Source organism: Ochotona princeps, chromosome 2, assembly GCF_030435755.1.
Source record: "Ochotona princeps isolate mOchPri1 chromosome 2, mOchPri1.hap1, whole genome shotgun sequence".
NCBI classification, from domain to species: domain Eukaryota; kingdom Metazoa; phylum Chordata; class Mammalia; order Lagomorpha; family Ochotonidae; genus Ochotona; species Ochotona princeps.
In genome coordinates, this window is record NC_080833.1 from 90,855,036 (window position 1) to 90,881,615 (window position 26,580).

Here is a 26,580-nt window from a genome sequence, read left to right on the forward strand (position 1 = left end):
TTTGTAATCTGCCTTTCCAATAAAAATAAATCTAAAGTATTACTGGGGCCAGCATTACGGCAAAGGAATAAAGACACCACTTGTGATACTGGCATCCCATAGGGGAAGCAGTTCATGTGCCTCCTGCTCTACTTCTGATCCAGCTCCCTGCTAACTGTCTGGGAAAGGCAGTGGAAGATGCCTCAAGTGCTTAGGCTCTTGTTACTCATGTAGGAGACATGATGAGAGCTATTGCCTCCTGATGTTGCCACCATTTGTGGAGTGAACCAGTGAATGGAAGAGGGGTGTGTGTGCATGTGCGTCTTTACCCCCCCCTTTTTTTCTATAACCTTTTCAAATGAGAACAAATGGCTTCGTGATGTACTCGCACATGCTAGTACTCCTTGTGCTCGAAGAGCTGTGCACCAAGACCCTCTGCCTGGAGTAGTAAAAAGAAAGGATAATGCCACTTTTTCTTAGAGGTAAAGCTGACAAATGGGATTATCACTGCATTCTAAAATGCTCTGTTCTGAAATAATTCAGTCTTATGAAAAATTAATAATAGTCCCAGAATTTCCACAAACTTTTGATTTAGACTCCCCAAAAGTTAACATCTTATGATGCTTGCATATCAACCTTATTTTCCTTAGCCAGATAGAATCTCTTCTAAAAACAAAGGCATTTCTAATGCAGCACAATTATCAAAAGCAGAAAACTGTATTGATACAATTTTATTACTTAGAGAATCTATTCATAATTTCCCAATTCATTACATATACGTTATATGAATACACTTCAAAAAAACTTGTGGAAAAGTGGAATAAAAATGACTATTTTCAGGGATAAAAAATGTTAAATTCATGCAGTTCTTCCATAACACACATTTTCCACATAGGTTTTGAAGTCCTCTTGTATGTATGCATCTCTGCCCTTCAGAATTAACACAGGATTATGTTTCATGTAACAGTCATACTCCTTCCACATTCTTTAATCTAAAATAGTTTCTTGGTCTTCTTTTGTCATTAACGTCCTTGGTGTTTTTAGAATGTAGGCCAGTTACTCTGTGGAAAGTCTTTCACCTTGGCCTTGTCTGATGCTTCCTCAGGACCACATTCCAATGGGGCAGGCACTCCAGTCAAGTGGTGCTGCATCCTCCTAGTGTTACACTGGAAGGCACATGGAGCAACTTTCCCGTTACAGATGATGTTCACTAACATCGATCACTTGGTTAAGGGGTTTCTATTCTTTTTGTAATCAATACATTCTTGTATTTGATACTTCAATATTATATACTGTTAATCAAATTAAACCAGATTTAACAAGAATCTCCAAGTTTACTCTGTACACCTAGAAATTCTCCATGAACAAAAAACTATAAAATGTTTAAGGTCTGCTGCTGCACTAATCAACAACATATCTAATTATGAAACTCTTCCAGATGTAAGGGTCTATGAACATTCTATCTTACTGCTGCCTCTCATTAATGTAGAAGAATGAAGCTTCAGAGATGTGTGTGTGTGTGTGTGTGTGTTTTAAGAAAAGCATAACAAAACCTTTACCCTCATTGCTCAGATGACATGGATCAGGCCCAGACTGGCTACATCATCCCTATAATCAGACAGCTACTCAACAATAGAATTGGAAATGATTACATGTTCACTAAACAGCAACAGAGGTAAAAGTCAATTCAGTATCCTTCAAATGAAAAACCCTATATTTATACATAAGCAGTCTAAGTCAGATTTACTGTGGTCATTTTTAGGAAATTAGGAGACTCATACAGAATCAAAGAACACAGTTTATGGAGTTACAAAAGTATAATAGCTCACTACCATCCCCGGGTTCTCTTCTATTTCTTGCATTTGTTTGAAATAATTTAGTTCACTCCAGAGGCAAGAAAAAAAAGTCCTATTACTAAACAGACAGCCTAAAAGGTTCCCTGCACTGGGCTGTTTCCCTAGAAATGCTGTGCTCCTTGCTCAATGCACAGGGCTTCCAATCAGCTCCTCCACATGCAACCCTCTGTTTGCATGGAGCAATTCTGTCACAATCTTATTGTATTTTACAAACCTGAAAAATAGTTGCAATCATTTCAAGAAAATTCTAATTTAGATTAGCCCACAAGCAAGCTGTCTCCAGAATGATCTGGGACTTTCTTTTACAAAGTAGCTATAATGATAACACAAACAACAACAACATTAATTATAAAGAGCAGATTTCAGGAGTCAAGCATGCAATCTCAACCTCTACTGGGAACACAGGATGCTTCTGGGCTTCAGCTTGCCTGCCTTTCATTCTCCAAGGCCTTTTAGAAGGAATGGAGATATCAATGTTCCATGCAATCCAGTAACCCAGGGTAATACTGCTGGGGAGAAGCTATTTTTAGATGATATTTAGCAGTATGACCCAAAATATGAATCAGACACAGGACTATACAGACATAAAACATGCTCTTTCTATAAAATCAGTTACAATTCCTCCTTATCACTTCCTGGGAAATACAACTCATAAAAACAGAGCAGCAGTTTGGCTTATTTACTTATTCATTATTTATTTATTTTCACTAAGGTTAACCTTAACCACACTTCGGCAGAAAATTAAGCAAACTATATGTAAAAAGACCATAAAAACCAAGATCTAGATTGCTACTGTAGTTTCAAGTAGCAAAATTATGCAACCTTAGATATATAGGAAAGTGTGCTGGAATATATGAGCAGCAGTAGAAAAGAAGTGGTAGACTGAGCTGGGATTTCTATTGCCGATATAGCATCTCATTCAACCCTTGGAATCATCTTAGTATTCATTTCATGGAACACAAAAGTCAGCAAAAATAAACCAAAGATGAGTTTAGTATCACAATTTATTTTAGAATTATAATGCAGCTTAAGGGTAAAGAATGAATAATCTTAGGCCACTATTCCTTGTGCAATTAGTGATAACAGATTAATTCATTCCCTCCCTTCTGAGTGAGATGGTTCCTGATTGTGTTATGAAACAGACTGTTCTAAACCAGATTTGCCTGAATATCTGTTGTAGGTGTTGAATGATTTACCTATTGAATTCATGGATTGATAATTGATTAACAAAACCAAACTGTGCCAATGATAAATTTTTAATGGATTTTTAATAAATGAAATTTTTAGGAATGTTTGAACTCATGGCTCCTATTGTTGAAGACTTCTCCCATATTTAACACAGATATGCAAAATATAGCAAGGTTTTAAAAACAAAAACCTGCAATTCATTTCTAGTTGCTTAACAAGTATGGGTATTACGGCAGAAACACCAGAGACAAACTTCTAAGTTGGGCAACTTCATTACTGAACAATATTCTCTAAGCACTGAAGAGGGGCTTGGGAATAAACCACATAATGAAATCTGAGGGTTAACGACCTTCCTACCTAACACAGGATGTCTGTTCTGTCTGACCAACTCTCTCCCATAGGCTCTGCCGAACTCAGTAAACAATTCGAACTGGTACTTGGTATAACTACCTCCCTGCCAACTTTTATTATCTTCTGCTGCTAGGAAAGCGAAGAGAAAAGGGGTTAAAAAGATAATTCATATAGGGAGAAAAGTAGTAACTTGGATAAGGTTTCAAAAGAGATTTTGCAAAAATTTTTGAATTTATTTTTATTTTTTAGGAAACACTCTGATGTTAAATGTATGAAAACTATGACCAATATAAGACTGTAAGTCAATCGGGTAACACTGGACTAAAACAAATTAAATACACAAGTTTAAAGTTTCAACAAAATATGTGTGCTATATGCTCACTACTTTTAATGTACAAGTTTGGGCTTAAGTCCCTGATCATCAAGACAAGAACAGCTACAAATCATTCAAAATATAAACAACCTGCCAGGTGCTGTGACAAATTACTTATATATTTAATAATACTCATGGGTAAAATTTTATGAATGTTGCTGCAATCCTGATCATTACCTGTTTCCCTTCTAGTGTCTGCTTTTAGGGGAAAAAATAAAGTTCAGGTTATATTAAACTGCTGAAAATTCAATTTTGCAAACACCCTTAGACATCATAGTTTGCTTATGTTAAAGATTCTAAGAGTAATACATTTGTATTCTCTAAACTTTATTCTCAAATTTTTTTAAAAGATATAAAAATAAGGGAATGAGATCACACTTTTCTTCACAGCATTTTTTATCAAAATAATTTTCTTCACACGCTTTCTATCTCCAGGAAGATTATGTAATATTAAGTGGTGAGAAAAAAGGAAGATTTGGAGTTAAGACTGACAGTCAAGCTCTGATATGTTTTTGTTGCTAATCTTTTGCAATGGACTGGGGCACAGTGCTTATTCTGAAAGGAAGTGGTTAATGTATGGTTTTAGCAATACTGGCATCTAGAAATCACTTCAGCATTTTAAAATTGTGAAAATCGTCACTAAGATTCACATGCAGACATGGGACACAAGATTAACTGTGAGAGCTGTGCTCCAGTCCCATGTAAATGCTATTCCTTGAACACAATAAATCCTGCCTATATGTTAAACAGACTTTGGCCAATATCAAAGCCTGTGAAAAGTAATACTTACATATTAACATCTTTATATTTCTCATGAATTTTTAAAACATGAACATAAGTTTTTTTTAACTTGGCACAAAGCTCTATAAGAGATGTTCATAAACCTGTTGGCATGTCTGATTCTGCTTAGTTCCAGGAAAACATCCTCATTCATGGCATTAGCATATTAATTGCTTGTATGTGAAGATTTGAGATGAAGATGTCTAACATTATTGTGCCTCCAATCTTTCAGTGACAGCAAATCGTATTCTCAATTGCAATACTCACAGCTGTTGCCTGCTCTATTACTCCTTTGTCCAGATGAATGTTCTGGCTCCTTGTATGGAAACTGCAGAGTTGTATCTAAGGTTCTGAATCCTTCCTTCAGAGAATGGTGCTTGTAATACTCCACAAGTTCCTTCAGAAAAAGTAGATTATTTTTATAAAAACAGTTTTCTCAAATGCATGAACTCTTTAAAACATAGTTATATAAGATATGATTACTGATTTTGGCTCGTTTTTCCAGATGTATAAGAGTGATTAAAATTTTATGAAAAGACAAAATAAAAATAAGTTTATTTTAGGTGCAAAATTAGCAATGCATTCCATTCATAAAGGTATTTTCCAAAAGTTGATGGAAGTGCTGCTGCTCTGTGGAATGCTAGTTTGTAGCACAGCCACTCTGCTTTTAATACAGCCTCCTACTACCACACCTGAGAGAGGAGAAGGAAGATGGCCCCAGCGTTTGTGCCCCCCCTTGACACCAGGATGGATTTCTGGCTCCTTGTTCTTAGGGCCACTAGGGGAAATGACCAGCAGGTAGGAAGATCTCTGTTGCTCTACCTTTATCAATGTTTTTTAATTTATGGAAAATAAGTTATGGAAAAACTATATCGATTGTCAAAAGATAAATTTATCTTTTATATCTATTTTTCATAAATGCTTTGTTGTGCCTTAAATATAGCAGAGTACGGAATGATAATATCTTCCTTTTACCTGGAGATACAGTACACCTACCAGGTCTTTGTTCCTCTGGCCACTTACATTGCGCTAACTCCTACTGTGATTTTTCGGTATATAATAGCCTGTTAGTCTTCAGTCATAGGTGGTAAATGAAATTACACTAAATGCGAATTTAAGAATACTGGTTTGTGTTCTTATTTATGACAAAGGTGTAAGAAACAACTGCTTATTGGATAACAATTCATAACTTCTTGAGTTTTCAATTAACATGGCAGAAAAACAAACAATAAATGTACCTTTCCATGGTAAACAAAAGCTGAGAAAGCATACATCTCACCTGACATTACACTTGATTTATGATCATGTGTTCATGTCCCATAGCTTTGCATATCATGCTCAGAGGTCAATAATATATGATTTCCAATTTCCTCTTATAAATAATTTACCTTAAATATATCCAGGAGCAATACAATAATTACCCACTGTCTTTCAGGATAAGATTTTAGGAAATTTCTTTTTACATGTTGATTTCAAGGATTCTTCACAAATTGGAACTGAATTCTATTGTAAACTGAAGAATGATCAATTCATAATGGGAAATGGATCTTTTATTATTAAATACTATTGATATAGAAAGTTATGAATAGCAAGTGAAAATAAAAAGCAAAGCCACTTTTAAACTAATTATCCAGTGTTTCTATTATAGCACCTTTCTTTGTGGGAAAATAACAGTGGAAAAGCAATTCTTTTTTCTAAAAAAAAATCATACTGTCTTTGATTTGATGCCTCCATTCAGTGGTTATGTTCAGTTTCCAAAAACAAATCATTCAAATAAAAATGTATTCAAAAGAAAAATGAAGAGTTGTTGTACTGGAAGTTGCAGGAGTCACAAAGATGGTGAGGACATGACTCCTCTCCAGTAGTTCAAAGGCATGAGAAAGAATTTTGCATGTATTCAGTGAGGCAAGTGGGGCAGGTTTCTTGGTGGAGGTTGGTTGGTTGAAGTGAATTCATAGAGATTTTAAACAGCCAGGCAGGAGAGGGGGATGAGTTTAGGAAGTTCAGCCAGGCTGTGAACAGATACATGGGTAATAAAGTATAGGTTACCTCAAAAAACAAAAAGTAGCGTGATTTGACTAAAACAATTAATAACAAGAATGGAGTTGTGGGGTTTTTTTTTTTGTAGTTTTTACACATGTAAACTGGGGATAACAAAGCATTTTGTAGATTATAGTAAATATATAAAAGGTCTGACATACATGAATAATCGTAACACAGTTACTACTACCTCATAAGCCAGACCCATTGCACAGCTTTTCAATAGCTTTTCATAGTTTCACTCAGGAACCTTATGGGATGAACCCTACCTTCACTGATGCTTAGATCTCAGTGTCATAAACTGGCCTGTGTAGAGTCAAACAGCTGGTGCTTCCTCCAAAATTTATGCTGTAACTACATCCTACTGTTGGCACATAGGACCTGACAAATGTAAATTTTAAGGCAGGAAGGCAAACCAAAGGAACCCTGCTAAGTTCTAAAGATGTCAGGAACTTTATTTTCTTAAAATGAAGATTCTGGGGGTTTTGCATATTTGATCTTTTCTTTTTAATTTCCCACTGGGGCCAGCATTGTGGTATAGTGATTACAGCGGGGCAATGCAGGTATACAACATGGGCTCTGGCTTTTTTTTGGATGCTCTACTTCTGAACCACCTTCCTAATGTGCCTGGGAGCGCAGTCTAAGATGACACAAGTCCTTGGACTACTGCACTCATAGAGGAGAACTGCAAGAAAGCTCCTGGCTCCTGACTCTGGCCAGACCCAGCATTGGCCATTGTGGCCATTTGGGAAGTGAGCCAGGAAATGCAAAATCTTGTGTCTGTCTCCCTCTGTAACTCTTCCATTAACTAACTAAATAAAAACATGTTCTTTAAGTTCTTGCCTTTCTTCCATGGCAGAGATAATGGGGGTCCTTGATGAATCTAAGGTATTTGGAACCTAACCAAATGAAGTTTGTATTTTCAAAATACTTGCACAAATTAGAATACTGTGTTTGTAATGTGATGACGTTCAGCATGAATTAAATGTCTGGAATCAACACTATTAACTCTTAAAAAGTGCAAAGCAGAATTTTTTAAGGTCTCTTGAACAGAACATGCATATTTTTGGTCTGATACCAAGGGTACCAAAGTCTTGGTCTTGTGATTTAAATTGAGTAAAGTCAATTATTTTTTCTAGCAATATAAAAATAAGTCTGGAATCAATTACTGGCCAATAGCTTTGAAATTCATTGTTATTAGGTTGCAAGTAATACAAGTTCTATATGTTTTGCCATTAATTACCATGAATTAAAATGTCTGTGAAGTTGGTTAGCAGCTACAGAATCTTTATAGTTAAAAGAGATATGGTAATCATTTAATATGAATCCATACTCAAATTTTACAGAGGAAAAAAATGACTTTTCTAAGCCCCAGGGTCAGGCATGAGGCTTAGTCAATTTCAAAACAGTCTTAGTCACTTCCCTAAGCAGGGAGTTATTTTAGTTCTATTTTTACAGTCTCAGGCAGGTAAATCTTCCTACATGCTTCTAACTGGGGAGAATTAAACAGTGCCACCATGGATTTTTTCCAATTCATGTCTTTATGCTTTCTGTATTTTTGTCTAATCTACCCTGCTTTAGCAGTCATTGACCTTCAGGTACAACAAGTAAATAAGAAGACTCTAAACAAAAGAAATCGCTAAGCTTTTCTTATCTCACACTGACACAGCAGTGTCAACAATTCAAGTCCCTGAAAAAAATAATGAGTGAGAGCCACTCATTCCAATTACCAAGGAAACAGGCAACAGAGACGGTTTATAAACAGTATTTGGACATGGATTGTCTGGCATACATAAGAAGTAGGACAAAATTAATGTCTTGTAATCTGGATCCAGAAACTCATTTAGGATTTGAATTTCATGATGAAGAAAAACAAAGATTTTTATTACCTGTGTTATTGAAACCCAAGGGGGGGGGGGAAGGTTAGATTACCACCACCAGGGCCAATCTTTTCTTTAAGAAATTGCCTAATTTAAAACAAGCTCCAAATGAGAGTCAGTTTGTGTTTTACATCCTTCCCAGATTAAAGTTTAATTCCAGGCCCTATTGCATTTTATAGGTAGACAAGTGTAACTTTAACTCGAATGATAGTAGAATTCTGAATTATTCTGATGGAACAGCAATTGTTCTGAAGAAATCCACAAAGCACTCCGTTTTTATACTGGAAAGTGTTGTCACCACCACATAAAAGATGACTCTCTGAGTTTGTGATTCACTCACTGCAAGTATAAATCTGTGTCTCCTTCCAGTTACCGGAATATCAGCCACCCAGGTCTTCTGAGCAAATACTCCTGTGGCATTTCCCAGCACGAGTTAGAGGACCATTGAAAGGTTCTTGACACTGAGGTATTTACTAGTTTCTGAGCTTCCTTAGGATGGCTGGATTCTGCTCAAATTCTCTAGAAACAGTGATTTACACAGCAAGCATTGAATTTAAATTTGCTCCACAAATGAACAGAAACAAAGAGCAGGAGTAGCCAAGACATGCTGCTGTCTCACCAGCAACTTTAAAATTATTCGCTAACCCTGAAGAAGGGGCCTTTCTGATGTGGAGACTTTTCGGTGCCTTTTCTTCTCATGATTCTATCCTTTGGCTAAAGCTTTTGTTGTTCTTTTTACTAATGCTTTTGTTTTTGTTTCATTGTGATTTTTATTTTGCTGTTATTTCTCAGTCCCCTTAGCCCACTGTGATGAATGTTCCCTGGGGGAAAAAAAAAAGAGTCCTGGATATGGAGAAAAATTTCCAAGCTTTTTTCTGCATACCAAGTAAGAGTGGCTTACGTGAACTCTGTGGCAAATACTTTTATTTTCCACATCATTGGAGAATTTTTTGCTACCCTGTGGCATCACTTATTTGATATCAGAGTCTCTTCTGCTTTTTTAACAGTAACAGCTTTGTATGCAGATAAGAGCTCAAGGATCTGTGTCTGCTAATCCTGATCAGTGCAGCATCCACGCGCATCACTGCTTTTCACAGCCACCCTTGGCCGCTGAAGCACTTCCTCGAGCTAAGTCCAGGTGCCACAAGGCTGAATGGATGGGCTCTTTCCAGTAACAACTCCTTTCATCCTCTTGGCTTTTCAGGGCCTTTCCCTACTTTCAAAGTCTGCAAGACTGGCAGTCATCTTGGGCCCCGCAGCACTTTTTAAAGTGCCATCTTAATGACAACACTGTGGGGCAGCCTCATTACCATCCAGGGGAGTACTGCAGGTGAGGGCTCAAGCTGGTCTGTCTTGCAGAGAGGGAGCCTCTGTGCAAGCTTTCATCACGTTTCCACTGTCGGCCATTCGTTATCTGTGCATGCACTTCACCCTCCACCCTCTTGTTGTTGGCATTCTAAAGAACCTCCCCGGCCCAGTTCTCTGTGTGTACAGCCTGCTTGTTCCAAAAGAATGGAAGCCACTTCCAGCAGGGAGGATGCCCTGATCATGGCTACCAATTGGGCAGAGATTACAATTTCTAGGATATGACCTTGCTGTCCATCCTGAGCTTTTGAACTGGAAATGTGATATTTATATCCATAGAGATTTTCTTGTTTTTCTTTCAACTTGAGATAATTCAACTGCATTAAAACAATGATTTGTGTCTTGAAGCAGTTCTGAAGTTTTAGATAAAATATCTAAGCTGGCCCACTCTGCAAGGCTCTCTTACAGTCAGTATTACTTTAATGTCAACATCTGCAAAACGCTTTGAGATGTTTTCTGGAAAGATGTAGTGTATATCATTTGATTGATGGCTCAATCAATGAGAGGTCGGTACTTCCCAAAGTTACTTATGGTATTCAGGAGCTATAAATGCACCTTGTGTCCTATAGCCAAATTCTTCCTTACCATAAAAAATTATTAAACTTGAGAAGCAGACCTGAAACTGTTTAAGGAAATAAAGTCCTTATTGCTAACAATGCATATGTGATGACACATATATACGTGTATAGGAGACATACACAATATTCTTAAATACAAGCATTACTAAGTTGTAATTCAAAACCATCATTGGTGTCCCCCAAATGATACTGGTTTATCTGAGGCAGGTTGGTATTATACTAGTTCAATTTCAACACGAAATTTCAATGAAATATCAATTGTTGTATGGTAATATTGCTGCCTTGCTAATGTTTAATTGTCCACAGTAATAGGAACCACAGCACAGGTAATTTACAAAATAGCAAAGGCTTTTTAATTTCACATTACAGTATTTTCTATATATCAGACTTCAATGTGAGAGGAATTTCGCTGATTACACTTTTTGTGTCACAATTAAAACACTTTCCTCTGCCTGAAATAGGGGGTACGTGCAAAAGGAAGAGAGGAAGAAAAAAGCAAAAAAGAAAAAAAAAGCTTATTGAAAATCTATAGTCTTTTGAATTGAGTTAAAATGCACAAATTGATTGTATTTGTGTTCATTTGACTTCGTCGTTGCTTTAAAAGTCAGAGAACATAACCTCTGAAATATTTTCTAAAATTGACAAACTGAGTCTCCAATGAAAGATATTTTAGCAATATGAAACTTGCTTGGAAATCTTAAATTTACAACCAGTTTTTGAATTCTGCTGTAAATCTGTAGCATGATTCTCTTTAAGGAATTTTTCAATCATTAAAGTTTACAAGAAACTAGGCATTTAAATTGACATTCCCACAGTAAAAAGAAAAACCCAGGGATCTGCATCAGAACAGCGACATAGCGAGCAAAGCTGCTGCCTGGAACACTGGCATTCCATGTGGGCACAAATTTGCGTCCCAGAGGCTCCATTTCCAGTTTAGCTTCCAGGTAACAGCCTGGGGAAAGCATGTGGATCCAGGCTATTCAAATGGGTGACCCAGATGAAGTTCCACTTTCATGGCTTTGGCCAAACTCTGGGCCATCCATGATAGCTACACCTGGGGAGTAAATCAGTAGGTGGAAGATCTCTCACTCCATCTCGCTCTGTCTTTGTGACTCTTCAAACAAATCTTAAAAAAAAAAAAAATGCAGATCACAGATTGAAAAGAAATAACACTTACCATCAAACTTTTAAATTTTCTATTTTCTGCAATATGGAATAAGCCATCTCTGGTTAAAATTTTGATGTGCTTCGCTTCATTATTGTACCTGTGGGCAGTGAATAACTTATGAATACAAATGTGTTTTTAATCAGTAGAAATCAATAATTACCACAAGGCATGCCCCAATAACATTATAGGAATTAATTCTGGAGACCAAATATATACCCATGCCAATACAATGGTGACAGCTAATTAACAAAATATATTTACTGGATTGGTTAAAAATACAATGAATATTTGAAAGACGAGGTAGCTTTGACTAATCATTAAGCACAATTTACTTAGAAAGTTCAGTTTGAGAATGTAGAAAAATAAGGAAAAAATGCTAGTCATTTATAAGTTACTAAACAAAACCTTAGAATTTACAAGAAATATAAAGTCATCAAAATATAAAGCTATGAAAGAAAAATTAGTATGTTAATTGTCAGCCAATAATACTTATTATTTCCTAACAGATATTTTCAAGTATTGATGAAGTTTCCAGTTGGACGGATTATTTCTGCAATAATTTGAACTTTGGTTTTCAGCTTCAATGTTATACATATCAGATGGTCTATGCAGTTATGGAACAAAAAATATTTCCGTAAAATAATTTGTCCTACTTACTTAATGCTAATTGCATATTCTCCTGACTCTTTGGTCCTGTGCCTCACAAGGTATGTACTATTTACCCTATTAATAAGCTCAGTCTCTGCCTGCAGTCTTTCCATTGCACCGGCGTACCTGTAAGAAACAATGACACAACAAAGGCGGATCATTGAACCAGGAAGAGACGGAGAATAAGACAAACCATTTGTCAGCTTTAATTGAATGGCAGATCTAAGGTGATTTCATGTCTGTGCTAATTACATTGTATCACAGGTTTTCAGGAGAAAAAATGTCCTTTAATATGTCCAGACACAAATGCTCTAAAAGCTAATACAGCAACGAGAATAGTACCCAATCCACAGTAAGCATGCAGTAAATATTTACCAAAGAGATAAACAAGATAGAGAGGAGCCAGTAAACACTGGACCAGAAAGATGGCTGAGGGGAAGTTCACTTTTTATTTACTTTTTAATTTTCCTTTTCATGTTTATTTGATTCTGTAATTCAAGGCTTTCCTCCTATATCTGCCTACGTTTTATTATGACTGGCATCTCTGGGTATGTGAGTGCATAGGTTGGGCCATCAGGAAAGACTTGGTTCTCTGGTTAAAAAAAAAAAAAAAGCTGGTGAGGAGGCATAGTAAAACGTAAATATTACTATTTTAGGTGTTTTACTCTCAGGGTCCCTCGATTGCTTTAGAAGGAAAAAAAAATCTTTCCAATTCCTGTCTGGATGCAAGGAAGGAGCAGTATGTGGGTGTGTACCATGCCTAGATGTCACAGTGCTGGAATTAAGCCAGATGAAAAACAAGGGGTCATCATCACTTGGTGCAGAGACTTGCTTTAAGTTCAGCCCTCTGTTTTCAGCCTGGCACCCTCCTCACCAGCCTCTGCTCCAAAGCCTGGCACCTCCTGTCTCTCCAAGGCTTGACCCCTTGTGGTTCATTTTTCTCCATAATTGGTCTTTTAATCCCAGTACTTCCTGCCAGGATAAGAAAAGGCAAGTTGCCCGACTACTAAGAGGATGACATAGGAATCTTGGCATCGGTCTGCTGCCCCACAGATTTCCAGACAGTTGCCCAGCATCAGTCTTATAATTTATCCCTGCCTTTTGATAACCCCAAAATGCAAACTGTTAAAGATAGTCATTAGGCTATTCTATTTCATAACCCATATAAGGGATCATTTGTCTTGAGGGGAAATTCTACTTTTAAATGTGGAAATTATAAACAGATAACACCGTCAGTTATACTCAACTTCTCAGTGACTTGAAAAACTACCATGTCATCATGTGACATAATTTTTTTGAACAGTTTAGTAATCACAAAATTGAAGGTTCCATTTTCTCACAATCATTTTGCTGCCTGAGAGAAGATATTTCACACAAAAGTACCTACTTGGTTTGAAGAAACTTTTGGGTTGCGCAAGAGGAAAAAGTAATTTTTAAATTTTACTATCTTTTACTTTTTCCTACTTTTAGGCATTTCCTTTGTATGAACATTTTGATTTTTTTATCCCAATGAATAATACTATTCAAACTGGTAGTATTTCCAATTAAGTTTTACATATTGACACATTTTAAACAAAGGGTATAAAAGCAGCCTCATGGACTGAATGGTTCCCAGGTACCATGTAGGTTTATGTCATAAAATCCACATCCTTTATGGCAGCTGTATTTACCTCTCCAATCATTACTCTATAATGCTTCATTACAAACTAGTAAGGCAAAAGAAAAGGAATCCCATCATTATACTCTAATGTTTGTTTGCCATTTAGGGTGGTTTCCAGGTTCACTGTGTATGCCATCAGCTCGAGTGTGTAAATTTAATTCCTGTCAGGACTACACACTAAAATTCTATAGAGAATAAGACCAAGGGGTTGCCTTAATCTAGATAAAAACACAGTAAAAATTCCCAATTTTACCAAAAACTCGCCAGGATCTCTTCAGCACATTCAGTGCTGATGCCCAGATAGACCTCCTCGGGAAGGCTAGATAAAGACCGCAAGAGGCAGAAATGACCACTGGGCATCAACGGGAAAGGTTGGGAGAAGAATCCCGTCATGCGGACAAAGGGTTCCTTCACAAGGAACTAAAACCTGGTATTTTTCATGATTTGATTTTAGAACACGTAACTATCTGTACTTGCAAATCAAACTAGCATGATATATTCCCAAGTCACTAAGTCTTCTCGTTTCTAATTTGCATGCATATGCCTTATTAAGAAAATCGATAGAATTAGCCATTCCAAAGGAATCAAACACAAAATTCAGGAAGTAAATACATAAAAGAGAGAGTTGCCTATCTTGTGGATTTTTAGGCAGGATGGCATGTACAGATTGTATATAGCTTACCAGTTGCATAGCTGTAACTTAAAAAAAAATCTTGCTATACAAATGTTGGAAAGGCAAAATTAAGTAAGATGCATGAAGCACTAAACACATAATACTCAGTATAAATGAGCAGTGATCTGATGAATTATGCATTCTAAAATCATTCATTGGGTTAAAGACATCTAAAAAAATAATGGTCATTTCTTGGTTCTGCTGTTGATTCTGCCAACCTTCAAGCAGCGTGTCCTATCCAGACCTACAACTCAGACATCCAGATATGCTGTTCCACATCGCATGTTGCTAATTATATTTGTCTAATCTACTATCCTTTTTGAGCTAGTTTTGAATTTCAGACAATGAGATTATATTCGCTTTTTCTGTTTCATGAAATTTACCTTATAAAATACAATACACATATTCACTTACATAGCACATCACACTTCTTTCTTGTGGCTACTACAAACTTTTAATTTAAAGACAAGCACTCTCACAAACATACATACACACTTCTCCGATAAATATAGGGAAAGGTCAGCAATGTATGAATTCATTATGGTGTTTCGCTGCATCTGAGAACACCTTTATGGAAAACAAATAGAAACCAAGCATGGTTTACTACACTCACATTTAAAGCATCCTTGAGCTAAAGGTATAGTATTTCAATGTAGCTCCATAAACATTTTTAACACTTACCAGGGCTGGCAAGAATAATCTACTGGTTTGGGCACCTAGGATATAAAATGGCAAAATAGATTACGTTTACTTAAGGGAAGCTTTTAGAAATCAATCACTAATTCAGTTTAGCTGACTCAGCTCTATAAAACCTTAAGTAGCACAGTCTTGAAGTCACCCAGTGGAAATTTTATACAGAGTGAATCATAGTGTACGTCAGGTAAGTGTAAAATAATTCATTTTGCATTAATTCATTCTTTTATTCATTTTATTGTTACTATACCTGCAAGGGAAGAGACAGCAAGAAAACATGAAGTGGGGAAACTTTCAATATTTACTATCAAGGCCATTTAATCCCATCATGGAAAACTAGAATGAAAATGCTATTAGGAAAGCCAAAAAGCACTTCACTTTCACCAGATACTCCAAACCAAACAATATGCCTGGATATAGGTTCTTACATTGTAACTCAAGTTGTAACCTCTGATTCTGAAATCTACTGACTGAAAAAGCTTTCAAGCTATGGAAAGTATTCACTTTTCCCTTTTCTCATAGAACTTTGCATAAGGGAAATACTGCGTTTTCAATGCAAACGAAGCAAGAACACTTTTTCTTGCTGCTGATGGTGAATGTAAACAAAGCTAAGGAGAATATAATATTCATAAAATAACAAAACACAGGTATTTATACTCTATATACAGAGAGATAAAGTTCATAAACTCCTGAGACTGGAAGTACAAAAATAGATGATCTTCTGTTTAGAGAATTTTCATAAGTTACCCAAATCTTTGTATGTATCATTCCTATCTTGAGCCTTCAATGTTAAGTAACTAAAAATATCAATACCCTTATTTATAACAGTAAAAAACACAGTATTTCAAAGATTGTTACAATGAATACATCTATAGCCATGTCATGCCAGTTTTCATGATGGGATGCTGTCACTTTTTTAGCACTTTCAGGTTCCGAGTCATCATATCAAAATACACACTTCTGGTGATAATACTCTTATGGTCACTAATATTTAAATATTTTGACCTAAGGCTCAAATTTTTCGTATCACTTTGCATAAAATCTTGATATACAACAAGCAATAATGAAATCAACTATATCTAATCTTGCAAATACTATCTTGCATCATTTTCTTTTCAAAAGTAGAAATTGATTATCTACAGTTTTCCTTTTGACAAGATACACATGGCTTCTGAGATCTGGTGGGCAAAAGGTACTTTTTCCCTCTTCTCTACGTTCTTTGAATGTATAATGTATTCTTCCTCCTAAGCCAGTCTCTGTCTCTGTCTCTGTCTCTCTCTCTCTCTCTCTCTCTCTCTCTCTCTCTCTCTCTCTCCATGGAGCACAACATCAAAAAGAAAATGAGAGCAAAAGGAAGGGGGTCAAAGTCTTCAACAAATCCTGGCTTTGAATTTCCTCAGATGGTGAAAGGCTGGAGATCTAAAAACACTTGAGGGTGGCATGAAACACTCAAGCAATACTTCTGTCCTGAAGTGTCCTACTGTTAGCCTTACTTTATTTCTCCAGAGAGTATATTCTTCTTTGGCTTCCAACAAGTCAAATTTTATTTTACAGGCAGAAGCGGGAGAAAGGGGATGGAATCAGAATGAATGTTTTCCCTGCTGCTCCCCGATGCCCACAAGGACTGGGGCAGTGAGCCACGAACTCAATCCAGGTCTCTCCTGTAAGAGGCAGTAAACCAATTGCTCAAGTCATTATCACCGCCTCCCAGGGTCTGCAGTAGTGGCAAGCTGCAGCCAAGAACTGGAGTTCACAACTGAACCTAGGAATTTGATGTGGAGCATAGGCGTTGCTAGGGTACCCACTCCAAGTAGGTATACTCTAAGATATAAGGATCCAGGAATACTCTCCCAGCTGCAATTATTTACAGCCAGGTGAAATCCTATTGTGTTTCATCCATTATTTATTCTCTGTATTTTGCTTCTGAGTACCCTGGGTTCTTGCTGTCTTAAGACTGGGTAATCTCATCTTTGAGTATATGGTCATATTTTCTACTAATGCCATTTTCTGCTTAAATTCTGCCATATAAAATGCTTAATTTCAAATACAGCATGAATGTACAATTCTAAACATAGCTATATCAATGTGTGAGCTCAGAATGTTCACCAGTTAGCCAAATATTTAAGCAACTTATACACAGATTCTGAGGTTCTCTTTCTGACTTTTCCCTCTGTAAGCTTTCACCTCTCTTTCCAACTGCTCTGGTCCTTCCAATCAGAACTACACTATCTAATTTAATCCAGCTACCCTAAACTATTTAATCTGCTACCTACCCTTAGGGTTGTCATTACTAAGAAACTCATGTAACATCATTCTCCTTCTCAAATGTCAATTCTGTTCATCAGTTTATTCAGATAGTTCTTTTGTTTTTGTGCCTAAAGTATACAGCAGTTGTCTGTGGGAGGATTGGTCTAATAGAAGCTACTCAACAATTTTCAGAAGTGATAAATTCTAATTGTTTCTGTCACTGTTTTGTTTATAACCTTATTGATGATCTTTTTTCCACAGATTTAACTTACTAAAATTCAACAAATTTTCTAGTTCGTTTCACTACAATGTGTCTAAATTTTTTATTGACTTTATTGACTTTCATGTGCACTTCTTGATTCTCAAGATTGGTCTTACCTTAGATTCTAGAACGTCCCTAATCTTATTTATCCAAATATTACTTCTCGATTGCCTCTATTTTCTCCTTCCAACAGATACCTACAAATTTAATCAATTCATCCTGCATTATCTCTTCCCTTTCCTCATCTTTCTGAACTGTTCTGTGGAGAATTTCTTGGAATTTTTCTTCCAACTTTTCTACCCAATTGTATCTGATATGCCATGTAATTTGTCAATTAAGACTTTTCAGTTCAATTCCTATAACTGAGGCATTGAACTGTGCCCAATCGAGCAGTGTCTTATTCTCCTCTTAGAGTTTATACCATGTCTTCAGTCACATTACATATAAAATTTTGAGTTTGCTTTCTGATAATTTTAATATCAGCTGTTATTATGGGTTCAATCATATTTTATTCTTCTGTTGATCTCACTTAGCTCAAGGGGGTTTGTTTTCTCCTAAATTTAATGAGTTCAAACTGTGAATGTTAATTTCCTGGGACTTTCTCCATAAAAATCCAGTGAGGACTAAGTGGAGAAAGGCTCTGGCACACAGAAAACATATGTGTTCAATGTGAAAATAGTCAATATGGAATCATTTTAAATTCCATTTCCAGCTCAAAATTACTTGGGCCACATAGCCTTATGAATTCCAGTCCTGTATCTGCATAGGGTCTGGATTTAAGGTTCGGTATTTTTAGGAAATATTACCCTTCTTCCATACAAGCCAAAGCCAAGACTAAGATACATATACCTACTTTTGCAAGATTTCCCCACCACAAATCCACTCTACCCCATGTTCACCCACTGAAGGCTCCTGGATTCACAGACGAGAAAGTTTACACTGTGGTACGGTTCCAGGCTATGTTGCCCATTACCATATTGCCCAAATGCTCTCATCTCTGGGCCCTCAGAGTACACAGTTCTAGACTCCTACCTGTATACCTAAGAATCTTGGAGACAACAAGTACGGGGTATGCAATAGAACAGCTTTTCTGGGCCAGGGCTGTGGCATGACAGATTAGGCCAACAGTTGTGATGACAGCATTCATGTAGGTGTCAGTTCTAATTCTGGCTGCTCCACGTCTGATCTAGTTCCCTACTCGGTGTGCCTATGAAAGTAGTGGAGGATGGCCCACGTTTCTGGGCCCCTCAACCCATATGAGAGACCTGGAAAAGGTCCTCAGCTCCTAGCTCCAGGCTCCTGACTCCTGCCTTCAGCCTGGCCTAGCCTGGAAATGTTCAGGCCATTTGGGGAGTGACCCAGCAGATGGAAAACTTCTCTCTACACATTTTTATTAGTGTGCCTTTTAAATAAATAAACAGAAGAGGAAAAAAAAAAACTTTCAGCTCAGAATGGAACACTCACACTATTCAGGCATTCATGACAAACAGCATACCGCAGAGTGAAACAACACTGTTTTCCAAACTCCCTCAATGTACTCTCCACCACGCAAAATCTTTCTATCTTCCCTCACTCGACTTGCACTACAACACCAATCAAACTATAATTTCATTAAGCAAGCAGTAACACTGCAATAGTTATTAACCTGAAACTCTAAAAACAACACATTTATAATCCTAACGGTAATGTGCATTTCCAAATTCTATGCACTATAGGCAAATGCAAGGTAGTTTATGGAGATTTTTGAGTTATGTTTTTTGCTGTTTGTTTTCTGTTTGGGCCTTTTTTTTGTCATAGCACTCATTTCCAGTCTGTTAATAATATAATTTATTTTGGAATCAACAATTTTTTAAAAGGGCATAGAAAAATCCACATTAAATACAAAATTATGATCTGAAATCCTGTTACCTCAAATAGAATTGTATGACAAAGTTTCAGAGACTATTTAATGATGCATTCATCTGTAGTATTATTTAGATAATATTCCTTCATTATCCTGTTATCTGTATATTATGTTTTTAATAAATTGTTACAACATTAGATAAACAATGATGAGACACTACACACAGAAAAGATATTCAGAGATTGGACTAAACAGTTCTGGGGTTTCTCATTGTCTATCAAGCTTTCACACACACTTTCTGGTGTAGTATCTATCTCGCTACAGTTCAAATGACTGGGAATATTGCTGGTCCTACCAATCTCACCTCAGTGGGAGCAAGAAACATTATGCAATGGATCTAACCTGTAGGTAGAGTTTAATTCTTCTAAAACCCTTTATAGGGATTAATTTCATGAATTCCTCTGATCTGCCTTTTATAAATACACTGATTTTTAAAAAATATTTTCTCCCACAAAATATGATGATGCTGGAAATATGACATGTCCAGAAAATATAAATATTAATGAATGACTTGCCAGTACCTTCTATATCTGCTTGCATAACTAATTGCAGTATGAAAAAATAAGGTAGATACAAAATATTTAGTACTTACACATGGGGAGGGTTTCACAGCATCACTTGGGAAAAATCCAACTTCTCCTGATGATAAATTTCTACCCTGAATCATAAAAAATGGAAATGCAGAATTAAAAGCTGATTTTTTTGTAAGTGATAAGCCCACAATGTTCTTTATACAGGGTTGTTGCTTAGAATCTTCCAAATTATTTGTACTTAGTATTCATTCCTGAGCAATAACTTACTATGTATTTGTTTGATAAGCAGAAAGAATCAGAGAGAGAGAGAGAATGCTCCCATATGCTGGGTCACTCCTGAAAACGTCCGTAACAGCCAGCACTGTGCCAGGCTGAAGCAAAAAGCCGGGAACTCATCCAATTTTCCCACGTGGATATTAGGAACCCAGATACTTGAGCTATCACCTAATGCTCTCTAGGAGTCTGAACTGGCAACAAGCTGGAATAGAGAGCTGAAAACTGAATACCGGCAAGTCACAACTCCCCAGTGATCACAGGCATCCTTTTGCTGACATAAGGTCGAGATAACATTCATAGTCTCAATAGTGAATTAACTTAGAATTCCCAACTAATTCCTCGAGATACTATGTGCTACATTCAACGATTTCTACTTACTAGGGAGATAACTATTCTACAACATTTAGAAGATTCAAAACAAGGTAGTTTGTAGGAGGAATGTCTGGGTCATTGGTGGATGAGTATGGGATGTATATTGTTATTACCTAATGGGCGGAGCAACTGTCAATCCCTAACACACGGATGGCACAGTGGACTCTATAAAATAAACCATATGCAAAGCTTCTGGTTTTGTACACATTTGTGATGATGTTTCTATGAGGTTTTGACTAACCCTGATGAGCAACATCTGCCTGGATTTCTATTTTTTTTTTTTACATTCCTGTATGGGTATTTTATTTTGGTTCAGATAATCAACCTATCATCCCTTGCATCCCTACTACATATGCCAGTGATACAGAATCATTTCTTAGTTATCCTCCTTTCTGATATTTGTTCTGGGAGTCTCTTAACATCTTCAAGGTGAACTTGAAAACATTCTCCTTCATACTCTTGTGTCATCTGATATACTACACAGTGCTATCTTTAGATGCATTTATTCAACAGGGCTTCTCTGTATTATGTGATAAAATATTTGTGAAACTAATAGTACAGGTTGAATTATTCTTATAAAAATACTTTTAGAAATCATCTTAGGAAATGGGCTGGGAGTTGTACGTAACAGAGAAGCATCTTCTCTGTAATTCTCACTAAATTAGGACATAAAGCAAATGATACTACAGTTTCTAAAATAATGTGTTTTCCCAAAAAGCAAACTGCCTTTTACAGATACATGTTATCAAACCAAAAATTAGATTTTCTCTGAAATTCCTGAACATCACAAATATAAGTACATATTCTAGTACTTAATTATTTAATTATTCCTAAATAACTTTAAGTTCTAATTATAACACATTTTCTACAATAAGAATCCACCATGAATCCTAATAAATTAAAACTTCAGATTTACTGGTGAAAATGTTACTTGGAATCTATTTCTGCAGAGGAAAACATTAATGGGTGCCAGGAAGGCAGAGCTAAAACTGCATTTTAAACCGACAGACAAGGATGGCTTAAAATGACAGAGTCTATCCTCCAGAAATTTTAATCGTAAATTGCTTGGTACCTAACTTTGTAAAAAAGGAGAAAGAATTGCTTCAAGAAAAATACAGTGTCTCTTCCCTGTAGCTCATTTATCCTCTTAATACTACCTGGATTGGAGCTTTAATACACTCCTGGAATAGCACTGAACAATTTGAAGCAGATGTGGAACACTGAATGTAAAAGGGACAGATTAATAGTTATTCATGAAAGATTGGAAAGTCTCCCAAGTTACAATGCCTGAAACACTCAGCATATGCATGATGGTGCTATGGAGATTACCAAGCAATTTGTTACACATGGGTAATGGCCAGAGCGACTGTCAATCTGCCCAGTAACATTTCCACTGTCAGAAACGCACTGCTTGAGTGTAGGAGAGGGAGGAAACAGAGTATACAGGCATGTATTATTGAGGGAACAGACACCATAGGTTATGGATTGGCTGAGCAGATGGATGGACAGACAGAAAGGAAGCACTTCTTAGAATCATTCTGACTATGCAACAGATGACCAGGAAGAGCTCTGGTCTGAAACTAGCCTTTGGTTAGGAGGCATATGTGATTTCAGCAGCAGCCATACTGTGATTATCACTGCCAAAGTTGTCAGGGTGGGTTCTTAGAAAACAGAAAGCCAGGCGTACAGCGATGTGGCATCAGAAGGGTTCATTCTATTTGTAGCTCTGCTATAAAAAGCTGTGTAACCTTAGGCAAGCCTCAGTGGTAAAACAGGGAAGACGAAAGGAACTGTCACACATGCTTTACCAAGCTGTTACAAGGATCACAGAACAGGTGTGAGAGCACTTTGTGAACACCACATACGTGTTTGCCATTTCACCTACAATATCACTTTTGACTTTGTCAATCAGTTCTTTCATTTCTGAATTTTTATTTTTAATTGGCTTATGTATGTGTTGATGAAATAGAAATGCTTAAGCCTTAGTATATTCTCACTAGTCTTTTTACCTCCAAGTAAACCTGTTGAACCATAACAGACACCCCTATCATGTTAAGGATATATCATATTCCAAATAGCTTATTTTTTAAGTTAAAGGCAACTTTTTTGCAAATACATATTTAGTTACCTCCTAAATGATAGGCACAACATGCATTTTCCTTCTGTTGAACCTTGAAATTTTCCAAGTATAACTAATGCAGCTATAAGAATGGTTACATAATGACTTCCAAAAACATTCTAAACACACATAAGGGCTCAAAACCACAGTCCACACACTTTTCTTTTTAATGATTTATTTATTTTTATTGCAAAGTCAGATATATAGAGAGGAGGAGAGACAGAGAGGAAGATCTGATGACTCACTCCTCAGTCGGAGTTGAGCCAATCTTAAGCAACGAACCAGGAGCGTCTTCCTCTAGGTCTCCCACCTGGCTGTAGGATCCTAAAGCTTTGAGCCATTCTCTACTGCTTTCCCAGGATACAGGCAAGGAGCTGGATGGGAAGTGGGGCTGCTGGGATTAGAACCGGTGCCCATATGGGATCTCGACGCATTCAAGGCAAGAACTTTAGCTGCTAGGCTACTGTTCTGGGCCCTTTCATACTCTTTTGATATACACCTGTCAAAACAGCATAAAATCTTAACTTATAACCCATACATAAACACTAAAGGCTCATAAGGTTTAGCAGAAGACCATGGATTTTGTATTCCTGGTATATCACTTGTAGTTTAGTGCCTGTCATAGGTTTAGAATTTCGAATAAATAAATATTTGCACCATGAAATAGGATCTTTGAGATAAATATATCTTCAACATGTATGGGTTTATCCTTACACAAAACCATCCAAATATATTCTAAAGGTCTTGGTTATATTGATTTCTTCAATTCTTACAAAATTGTTTGTTTACTATGTCTCTGAAAATTTGGCAAATGGAAGTGTAAAAAAAAACTTAAAAATCAAAAATTGCGGAATGTTCACTGAGAAAAAAAAAAGCACCAACATGAGCCATAAGCTGTATTTATACACTTACTAGATGTGTAATGAATAGAACAGTGAAATAAGACATTGTGAAACATTTTACTCTACAATTTAAAAAAATGCACAGGCTGGGCTCCCTGCATTTCACCCATCATGAGACAGACTGTGGATCATGCGTGTCCTCAGAAATCTCCAATGTTCAGTGGGTGACACTCTATTGTATATGATGCCATGCTGAATCAGAATCACAAACTCATGTTTCTTACAAAATAAACAAGAGGATAATTTAATGGCACAAAACAGAAACTCACAAACAAAAGCCAGCCTTCCTACAGGACAAGCAAATCACAAATGGTTCCTTAACACAAAATCTGGACACAAGAATAAAGTCCTACCACAACTTGGATAAAGTTCTATTTGATGGGAAAACCATATAACCAGACAATATCAGGCTTAAAAGTTCATAGAAAGCGGTTTCCCTAATTCCGACAGGCAATAAATGTCTTTCAGTCTTTAGGGACTTAAATCTTCAATAATCACAAAGGAAATACTCAAGTAGTATCATACACATCAAATGCTCACGGTAGTTTTAGTAATTTTAAAGATTGTTACTTTTCTACTAAAGACTAGAACTGGTGCTCTGACAAAAAACTGCTTTGGTTCCTCAATGCACACAAGGCATTGTACAATGTACAAGGTGTGGCTCAAATTCAAGGATCTCATTTGGATGTGCTGTAATATTTATTTATTTTTATTGGAAAGGCAGATCTGATTTAAAGAGAGAAAGAGACACAGAGAAAAAGGTTTTCCACCCACTTACTGACTCCCTAAGCAGCTGCAACAGCCACTGCTGAGCTGATCCGAAGCAAGGAGCCAAGAGCTTCTTCCAGGTCTCCCACATGGGCATGGGGGCCCAGTGCTTTGAGCCATCCTCTACTACTTTCCCAGACCACAAGCAGGGAGCTGAATGGGAAACGGAGCAGTCAGGACACAAACTAGCACTCATATGGGATCCTGGCACATGCCAAGTGAAGATTTAGCCACTGAGCCATTGTGCCAGGCCTGGATGTTATTTCTTTAATTTACTTTTCCTTTACTTCTATCTTCATACATTTTCAAAAAAAAAAATTTAGGCCATAAAAATCCTTAAGAGATAAGAATCTGATATAATCAGAAAATTTGAGAAAATGGTACTATATTGTTAGCCTTCTAATCTCGGACTAATCATTTAGCATTTCTTGGCTTTTCAATATACTCAACCCTAAGATGAGTTTGACAAGTATCTCTATAATGCTTCTTCACTACCAAAGTTGTTTCTTTATATATGCTTTCCCAAGACCACAGAGTTCTCTGAACAGTTATCATTGGCCAAAAACTATTTAAGCCACAAAATCTGAATTACAGGTAACATATGCAGTAATTTAATCTGCTTTTATTTAAAGAAGTGAAGCACACATCTAGTCTTTAAAGATTTTAAATTTTATCTAGTACAAAGACATCTATAAGTTCATCTCTTAGGAACTGCATACATTCTTTAAAAACTGGGGCTAACATGATTAAATTCAATATATAATCTTATTTGGCCCATTCTAATGGGCATTTGCACATGCTCGCTCTGCTGAAATCTGTTATTGTATCAATAGTCCAGATTGACGGGCCACTGAAAATATTCTGTGATTTAGAAAATTGTAAACTGTATCGCAAAATACAATTTCTCAGAACTTTACCATTAAATGCTACTCTTTCATTCTCCAGAGAAGAGATAGTATGTCCTATTTTGAATGCTTAGACAACAGCCTCCTGAACAGAATACACTGAAATCTACATTTTGCCCTGTGCTAACCTGTGCAAAACTACAAAATCTATTAACCAAAAATGTCATCTTGAAAGTTGACAATTTGGGCCTTATCCACTTTGTCAGGAAGTTTCCCAATTTCCATAATGCAGTCTGTACATTTGGAAGCGTTCCTGCAAAGTCTGTTTATAATCTATTCAATCACAGCCAGTTGGCAATCACCCAGGGAAAATGTTTCTCACAGGCCTTTACTAATGTCTGTTATCTTCTGTCATCATCGCTCTCTGGGCCTCCCTTTCTATTACAGTCACATGCTGCCTTTTCCTTCTTTCCTGTAATTAGGTATCCTGATGCTCTAAGGGTCAAAATACTCAATAAAAATAAGAGCTTCACAATTAAAGTGTATGCAAGAGTGCTTCAAAAAGTTCACTGAAAATAACTTCAAAAATAACTTCGTTGGTGCAAATTCATTTGAAATCTGCACAAACCAAGTTCTTCAAAAAGTTTATGAAAGTATGTATTATAAAAACACCTAAACATGGATTTCAAAATTTTGTTTTCACTCAAGTAGACTAATTTTGTATTCCATTTTTCCAGTCTTTTTGCTCTGTTTTTGTGCTTACACTAAGCTTCCACACATTTCTCATTGCTTGTAAATCCCACTCCCAGAATTTCTAAACTGCCTCAGCTTCTCCTGCTGTTATAAAAGTGACTGGCTAATAATGTTAACAGTTAGCAGTAAGAGGACATGTAAAAGAAAAGCAAAGGTGAACCGAGGAAGGAGTACCTTGAACTGTCATTGCAGAGTCATGGTCCTGATAACATCTAAGCTGGGAATTCATGCAGAAATAGCCTAATGCAGGAATCCAAATTGGGTAAAATGTCCTGGTTTCCAGAGATCTGACTCTGCAATGCCTTTTCGTAGTGGGAATCTGTTCTAAAATATTTGATTGTTGTTAAAACATACTTACTTTTAACTTC

General features: G+C 36.6%; 1 protein-coding gene across 2 annotated transcripts in view; it reads right to left on the minus strand.

Annotated features, from left to right (window-relative positions):
* Positions 1–26,580, minus strand: part of VAV3 (vav guanine nucleotide exchange factor 3) — a 371,921-nt gene that overhangs the window by 17,051 nt on the left and 328,290 nt on the right. For both annotated transcript variants that reach the window (XM_004581990.2, XM_058659743.1), the window contains exons 21-25: positions 20,237–20,302; positions 15,221–15,255; positions 12,216–12,332; positions 11,568–11,655; positions 4,795–4,924 (exon numbers count right to left, since the gene is read on the minus strand). In XM_004581990.2, the coding sequence (XP_004582047.2) occupies positions 4,795–4,924; positions 11,568–11,655; positions 12,216–12,332; positions 15,221–15,255; positions 20,237–20,302 (436 nt within the window). The remainder of the gene's footprint in view (positions 1–4,794; positions 4,925–11,567; positions 11,656–12,215; positions 12,333–15,220; positions 15,256–20,236; positions 20,303–26,580) is intronic.